At 40.2% G+C, this 8,808-nt stretch overlaps 1 protein-coding gene across 1 annotated transcript; it reads left to right on the plus strand.

Annotated features, from left to right (window-relative positions):
- Nucleotides 1–329: 329 nt before the first annotated feature.
- Nucleotides 330–8,484, plus strand: LOC127906055 (PEX5-related protein-like; the record flags this gene model as incomplete). Its single annotated transcript, XM_052506505.1, has 5 exons — nt 330–545; nt 1,940–2,063; nt 2,802–2,895; nt 6,600–6,629; nt 8,342–8,484. Coding segments are annotated over 5 exons (607 nt in total), but the record flags the coding sequence as incomplete, so codon positions are not given.
- Nucleotides 8,485–8,808: the final 324 nt, after the last annotated feature.

Raw genomic sequence — 8,808 nt, forward strand, 5'->3', positions numbered from 1 at the left:
TTGCACACACCCGCAAAACTTGATACATCTGTGGCAGATGTGTTTTGTGAAAAAATGCACATTTTATTGTCCCCACACAACGTGCACATGTGTAATGATCATAATTTAACCAGCTTCTTGATATGCCACACATGTCAGGTTGATGAATTAGGATAAATGCTCACTAACAGGGATGTAAACCAATTTGTGAACAATATTTGAGAGAAATAAGCTTTTTGTGTGTACAGAACATTTCTGGGATCTTATATTTCAGCTCATGAAACATGGGACCAACACTTTACATGTTGCGTTTATATTTTTGTTCACTATAGTATGATTTCTCCCTCCAGTTCTGTCCTCCACATTGGACCTATTGGACCTCAGCGAGCCCGGAGAGAGAAGGAACAGCAAGCAGGACAAGAATAGCCCCCTGTTGTCACGTGGGGACGGGCCTAAGAACATGCCTCACCGGAAGAAGACAACGGACGAGACCGAGCTGATCCAGGTGGATGTAGAGCAGACTGTCCCCTGTCCCCACACTCCTGAAAGAGTGTCACTTGACTCAGGTACACTGGGGTTGGTAGTAATTTAGGCGGGTTACGTTAGTGTTCTTGGGCACAGGGACTATGGTGGTCTGCTTGAAACATGTTACCCAGATGGTTTACCAGTAGCAGTAGTCTTGGTCCTGATTGGTTAGCTCAGAGCGTCTGCTCTTTCTACCCAGATGGTTTACCAGTAGCAGTAGTCTTGGTCCTGATTGGTTAGCTCAGAGCGTCTGCTCTTTCTACCCAGATGGTTTACCAGTAGCAGTAGTCTTGGTCCTGATTGTTTAGCTCAGAGCGTCTGCTCTTTCTACCCAGATGGTTTACCAGTAGCAGTAGTCTTGGTCCTGATTGTTTAGCTCAGAGCGTCTGCTCTTTCTACCCAGATGGTTTACCAGTAGCAGTAGTCTTGGTCCTGATTGTTTAGCTCAGAGTGTCTGCTCTTTCTACCTAGATGGTTTACCACTGAAACTATTGTCAATTTATAGTGATTCCTCATGTCATGTATATGAGAGATTGACTATAAACTCTCGATTGCGCTTGTCAGGATAATTTTTGGTTTGCCCGACTATAATGATCTAAACTGGCTGTTGGACCACAACTATGTCCCTCATCATGTTTAGTGGCCATTGTCACTTTCAAGTATGACTAAACAAACAGCTGTGTAGAGGAACACTTAGGTGCGTGTTTAAAGGATGATCTCTTACAGCCAATAGTTATGCAGACTGACTGCCTAATATCTAGAGCATAACTCATTGCCATTTTCATAACATTAAAACCAGGAAAGGTATTAACCTCACGTCCCCAGTCTCCTAAACGCTTAAACAACCTTGCCAAATTGAAAAGTTTCCTTATGAAGTCCAAAGGAGTTTCCTTATGAAGTCCAAAGGAGTTTCCCTTATGAAGTCCAAAGGAGTTTCCCTTATGAAGTCCAAAGGAGTTTCCCTTATGAAGTCCAAAGGAGTTTCCCTTATGAAGTCCAAAGGAGTTTCCTTATGAAGTCCAAAGGAGTTTCCCTTATGAAGTCCAAAGGAGTTTCCTTATGAAGTCCAAGGAGTTTCCCTTATGAAGTCCAAAGGAGTTGACCTTGTTCATGTTCAAGATCATCCGAAGGAGGATCAGGCAGTAGGTAATGAACAGATCATCTTAAAATAGATTAAGATGTAACAGACGATTAGTTTCCCATTAGCAAGTTGAGGAGGTTAAAGCCTTTTACTCTTCAACTGAGTTCTAATAATGCGTAGCAAGTCAGACAATGCTTAGTTTGATTAATTAATGACATCGAGTTTCATAATAACCCTGGATGTCATTTACAAGAAAAACGCATGTCCCTGTCATGGATCTGTCCAGTTGGCAATTTTATTTTATTTAGCTTGTACCCTGCTGTTAACTGATTTCTCTGTGATTGCTCTTTTCAGTCAACATTGCCTCTCCTTTGGAGAAATGGGAGGAGCTCAATGTCCACACTGAACGAAACAGCAGCAGAAAGTGGAAATTGGAGAGACGGGGTTCATCGAAAAACTCCTCCAGTGAACTTCTGTGGTAAGTAAGTTGCTGTGTCTTTGCACTATACTCTACACCAGTGGTTCCCAACTCCGGTCATCCAGTAACCCCAAAAATAAATATTTTGTTATGGCCCCGGACAAGAACAGCTGATTCTACTTGTCAACTAATCATCAAGCCCTTGACAAGTTGAATCAGGTGTGTTTGTCGGGGCTATTTTAAAAATGTGTGCTGTTAATGGTACTGGAGGACCGGAGTTGGGAAACTCTGCTCAACTCACCACTTCAATATCGCTCTTCACTTTAATTCACTTGAATTGTGAAGTAGTTCAAAGTACGAGAGAATATTTTTACCTAAGTGGGGCCACAATCATAGCTATTCTAATGACGGTAGTCTTCTCAGGCCCTGCCTCTTTTGTGCATGCTGAAAAGGTCAACTAAAGGACATCCCCTCCCTATTCACTAGATGTCTGCCTTACTGTATCTACTGCAGGTGGTATTGGAAATTGTCATTATCACAGAAAAGGTAACCAAAAAACACTCATTCAATTAAATCTAGTGTAGTGCAGCCCATTGCTTAAGAGCAATCGGTCGCTATAAAGACAAAACCCTGAACATCCAGTACATTGGAAATAAAGAGCCTTTCAGAAGGTCTGCACACTGTTGAAGCATCATCAAGAAAGCTGAAGAAAGTCAAGTGCTCTGACTTAATCGTGTTTGGGGAGTAATTAATGCATGTATTATTGATTCAACTGTCCTTTCTGTCCTTTCTCTTTAGGTCCATAGACTGCAAAACGCAATCAGAGCCACCCTCCAAGAGCTCTTTGGAAGTAAATACCATAGCAGAGGCCGAGCCAGCTCTAGCATTTCAAGTAAGTGCCTTGGCTATTGAGTCCTGAGTAGTCATTGCTGAGTCAGGCCATTATTGTCTCTTCCGTCTGCACTTGAAATCAACAGTCCTTTGAAGTTGAAAGCTTTTACCTAAAAAGTGTATTGTTTTCATTAGAAGTGTGGTAGGCTTCTTTGTGACATGTTGAGAGGTTTGATGGAAGTTGATTGGTACCAGGGTTGTAAAACAACCTGCAATTTACCTGCAATTTGGGTCATTTTGGAAATTAATACGTCAAGTTTGTAATTTATACTTGAATAACTTTTAAGAAATGAATGAATATTAAAAAAAAATCGATTAATGTGCTTGCTGAAGGCAAAACACAACACAACTATATTTCTTACATACTACATACTACTTATTATTATTATTATACTTCCTGCTCTAGCTATTAAACGATTCAGGCTATTAACACGAAAACAACTTTCAAATGTGCAGACTGTCCCAGCTTAGATTGCTTGAGAAAATATTTTGACAGTATTTATACTTTTTGTACTACAACAATATTTAAATGAGCTCCCAATGCATTTCAATGATAATAAAAGGGCCATTGATTTACATGGGGGAAATTTCAGCCTGGTCTCATACACTAGTTGTAACATAGTAAAAGTAAATACAATACACTCATATTGGTGTGATATGCTATGTTTGGTATGGTTACATAAGACAGAAGTTTACTTTATTACATGAACATATAACCCAAAGGTTTCGGGTTCGAATCTCACCACGGACAACTTTAGCATGTTAGCCACTTTGCAACTATTTACTCCTTTTTTAACTACTTTGCAACATCTTAGCATGTTAGCTAACCCTTCCCCTAACCATTTAACCTTATCTTAACCTTAACCCTAACCCCTAGCCTAGCTAACGTCATATGTATTGCAAATTCTTAACATATTGTACGAATTTCAATTCGTAATATATCGTACAAATTGTAATTCGTCAACATACAGTATCATACGAAATAGATAATGGACATCCATAAATTAATACATACCATACGAAACGTAACATATTATACTAAATGGAGGAGATAGATTTACATTTACTATGTTATGTCTAACCCTGAGTCCAGGTTGAACATTTTGGCACGTTTCTCCTCTTAAACTGTTTAAACTATCAACAGCAAACCAAAGTTGAGATGTTCAAATTGCCTGCATTCAGATTAGATTGCATTCTGAATTTGTATACCATTTATACTTTTTGAACTATAATAATTTTAAATGTTCATAAAAGCTCCTAAAGGCTTGATATGGATTCGCCGCTGATCTTACATCAACGTCAAACCAACGTTGAGATGTTCCTTGCATTCCGATTTTTTTATGCCAGTTATGCTTTTTTTTTTTTTAAATATAACCATTTAAAATATGCATAAAATGTCCAAGCTAGAGACACAAAACCAACTTTCTCATAAAATAACTCACCAACAGTAACTAGAGACACCAAACCCAGTTTACATGTTTCATACTATCCTTATCCTGTCTTATCCTATCCAATCAACCGATCAACCAATCATTCAATCTTTCCATTTACCTACTTTTTCAACTATAACTCAGTCACCACCATTACTACTGCAGTCACTACCACTACTATAACCTATTTCACAACCATACATACTTTAAAACAAAGTAGCAAGCACACCACATTTTCTTCAGGAAATGTACCTTTCTATTTTGTTCTAAATATTTTTACTACCATTCAAAAGTTTGGGGTCACTTAGAAATGTCCTTGTTTTCCATGAAAACACACATGAAACGAGTTGCAAAATTAATAGGAAACATAGTCAAGATGTTGATAAGGTTATAAATAATGATTTTTAATTGAAATAATAATTGTGTCCTTCAAACTTTGCTTTCGTCAAAGAATCCTCCATTTGCAGCAATTATAGCCTTGCAGACCTTTGGCATTCTAGTTGTCAATTTGTTGAGGTAATCTGAAGAGACTTCACCCCATGCTTCCAGAAGCACCTCCCACAAGTTGGATTGGCTTGATGGGCACTTCTTACGTACCATACGGTCAAGCTGCATAGTTTGGAGCTGTGCTTTGGGTCATTGTCCTGTTGCAGGAGGAAATTGGCTCCAATTAAGTGCTGTCCACAGGGTATGGCATGGCATTGTAAAATGGAGTGATAGCCTTCCTTCTTCAAGATCCCTTTTACCCTGTACACATCTCCCACTTTACCACCATCAAAGCACCCCCAGACCATCACATTGCCTCCACCATTCTTGACAGACGGCGTCAAGCACCCCTCCAGCATCTTTTCATTTTTTTCTGCATCTCACGAATGTTCTTCTTTGTGATCCGAACACCTCAAACTTAGATTTGTCTGTCCATAACACTTTTTTCCAATCTTCCTCTGTCCAGTGTCTGTGTTATTTTGCCCATCTTAATCTTACATTTTTACGGGCCAGTCTGAGATATGGCTTTTTCTTTGCAACTCTGCCTAGAAGACCAGCATCCCGGAATGGCCTCTTCACTGTTGACGTTAAGACTGATGTTTGCGGGTGCTATTTAATAAAGCCAGTTGAGGACTTGTGAGGTGTCTATTTCTCAAACTAGACACTCTGATGCACTTGTCCTCTTGCTCAGTTGTGCACCGAGGCATCCCACCCCTCTTTCTATTCTGGTTAGAGCCAGTTTGCGCTGTTCTGTGAAGGGAGAAGTACACAGCGTTGTGCGAGATCTTCAGTTTCTTATGAAATTTCTGGCATGGAATAGCCTTCATTTCTCAGAACAAGAATAGACTGACGAGTTTCAGAAGAAAGTGCTTTGTTTTTGGCCATTTTGAGCCTGTAATCGAACCCACAAATGCTGATTCTCCAGATACTCAACTAGTCTAAAGAAGGCCTGTTTTATTGCTTCTTTAATCAGGACAACAGTTTTCAGCTGTGCTAACATAAACTTGGATTACCTAACACAACGTGCCATTGAAACACAGGAGTGATGGAGTAGATTTTCCATTTTAAAAAATCAGCTGTTTCCAGCTACAATAGTCATTTACAACATTAACAATGTCTACACTGTATTTCTGATCAATTTGATGTCATTTTAATGGACAAAAATGTGTTTTTCTTTCAAAAACAAGGACATTTCTAAGTGACTCCAAACTTTTGAACGGTAGTGTATATTTATGTATTTTTCATGAGTTTCTAGTGGATAGACCATATGGCTCAAGAGAAAATAGCCTAATTAATTAAACAATCTTTGAATCAACAATGACATCATTTGCAATTAACTCTACAACTCTTCCAACGATTGAATTTTTCACAACTTCCACCAGTTCAGCACCATGACATTTACAACAAACATATGACATCTCACGTACTAAAATAAATAAAAACGTGTACAAAATATAATAGTATTCACTAAGTTAATGGGTTATATTAAGGATAATGTTTTACATCTTTGTCATTCTATTTTTCATATTTAAAACATTTTATTTTATTATTTTTGTATATTTTACATGTTATGAAAATTACTTAAAATCCTTAAAAGTAAAAAAATCAACAAAAAAAAAATCTGTAGTTTACTGGTACATTTCTAAAGTTACCAGTAACATGGCCTCCCTTTGTAACCCTAATTGAGACGCATGCAAACCATAATTCCAGTCACTGTACTGGATCCCTGTGATGTGACCGTGTTTTAACCCGCCATCTTGTGCTAACACCTCATATTCTTCCATTACAGCTCAACAGACAGTATATTAGTGGAAGACATGTAAGCCCCTCTACGCATCCTTTCCTATAATATCAAAAGACATTTGCACTGAACAGACAACATCACCACAGAATCCAAAAACAGAAGAAATATGTGTTGACGGTTCACAACGAGGGTAACGTTTTGGATGACAAAAGTAGTTCAACCGAGAGGGGTCCATGTTGGCTTTTTAAATTGTTCCTTTGTGGTGCTCTGAGGTCCAAATGTCGAGCACTTCCCTCCTCAGTGGCCGTGGTCTCAATACAGGTTAGCCTGAGACTCCTGTTACTATCCGACCATTATTAGATGAATAGATCATGAGTAATTCAGTAGCCTTACTCTGAGCCCATTCAAGCCCACAGTGTATCTCACAGAGACCGGCTAAGCAACCTCTAAATAATAGATTTTGGATTAAAGATGGCCACAGAAGATGGGGAGTTATACTCAAACAAGCGCTACATTTGTTTCACCCCAGGGGAACCATTGTAAGTCAACGACAGCGATACTGTAAACAGCGGCTTTGGTTTCCTTTACTTGGCAGGTGGTCACGCACGCAATATGTTGACAGAGGAATGATGTCAAATCAAAAAGAAATAAAACATTTATTTGTCACATGCTTCGTAAACAACAGGTGTTTCGTAAACTAACAGTGAAATGCTTACTTATGGTCCGTTCGAATTAACAGAGAGAAAAATAGAAAGATAACAATGCAATGAATAAATACAATGATAACTTCGCTATATATGAAAAAAGACTAAAACCGACTAAAATCCTTCACACCTCCCTACAGCTTTCCTGTAACCACTGGGCCTTGACATTTTGCACACAACAGCATGTAGAACTGCTTGGAAAGCTGGGAAATAAACTTTAGACACTGCACGTTTAACAAAAGTTTTTTCCTTTTTTCCCATTTTAAATCATGACGTAGTAGGCAACATTAAGCAGGGGGAAGCTAATTCTCTGGAGGCCATTAATATCTAGATAAGCCAACTTCAATTAGACCTCGCATAAATCGTGTCCTTCTAATGGCCAGCTATGGAAATGGAACATGGAATGTTACAGGTAATGGCTGAGCTGACACCGGGTTTTACAGAACAGATTAGTCATCAGAATGTGACAACCAGGCAGCTGTGGCAGTGGGAGGCCAATGACTTGCGTTCTACCTGGGAGCTACAAAATGTCTCCCTGTATGGAACATGTACTTCATTTTAATTCCTTGGTCTTCATAATTGATTCCCTAGCCTTAGGCTACAAACATCACCAGTTACTCTCGTAATGCACTACATCCAAACACATTACGCTATTTCAGCACAATTCATATTTGGTACCAGTTTTGCTAGATATGTTGCTCAGTCACAAAACACGTATACATATACACAAAGTACAACACATGTAGAAATGCAAACTAGTCCACTTATTTTCAAAAGCAGCATGAGGCATTGTCAGATGCTATAACAATGCTACCATCAGCACATTTCGGGGTTATGAGCATGTCAAAGGCTTTGCCGAGGCAGAGATATTTACCCCTCCCCGGGGAAGGCAGAGATGGCTGACCCTGCACCCCTCTCTGTCTGTCTGTCTCCTCTCCTTTCGCCTGGCTCTGTGTGTGTGTGTGTGTGTGTGTGTGTGTGTGTGTGTGTGTGTGTGTGTGTGTGTGTGTGTGTGTGTGTGTGTGTGTGTGTGTGTGTGTGTGTGTGTGTGTGTGTGTGTGTGTGTGTGTGTGTGTGTGACAGGGCCGTTTGAGTAAAGAGCGGTTCGGTGGCGGTGCCCTCCTGTCCAGAAACCAGTCCCTGGAGGAAGAGTTTGAGCGAGCCAAGGCAGCTGTGGAGGTAAGAGGAGGGGGATTGAGTTTGAGCGAGCCAAGGCAGCTGTGGAGGTAAGAGGAGGGGATTGAGTTTGAGCGAGCCAAAGTAGCTGTGGAGGTAAGAGGAGGGGGATTGAGTTCGAGCGAGCCAAGGCAGCTGTGGAGGTAAGAGGAGGGGGATTGAGTTTGAGTGAGCCAAGGCAGCTGTGGAGATAAGAGGAGGGGGATTGAGTTTGAGCGAGCCAAGGCAGCTGTGAAGGTAAGAGGAGGGGGTTGAGTTTTGAGCGAGCCTAGGCAGCTGTGAAGGTAAGAGGAGGGGGATTGAGTTTGAGCGAGCCTAGGCAGCTGTCGAGACAAGAGGGGGGATTGAGTTTGAGCGATCCAAAGTAGCTGTGG

Source organism: Oncorhynchus keta, unplaced genomic scaffold (genome assembly GCF_023373465.1).
Source record: "Oncorhynchus keta strain PuntledgeMale-10-30-2019 unplaced genomic scaffold, Oket_V2 Un_contig_26512_pilon_pilon, whole genome shotgun sequence".
NCBI lineage: Eukaryota > Metazoa > Chordata > Actinopteri > Salmoniformes > Salmonidae > Oncorhynchus > Oncorhynchus keta.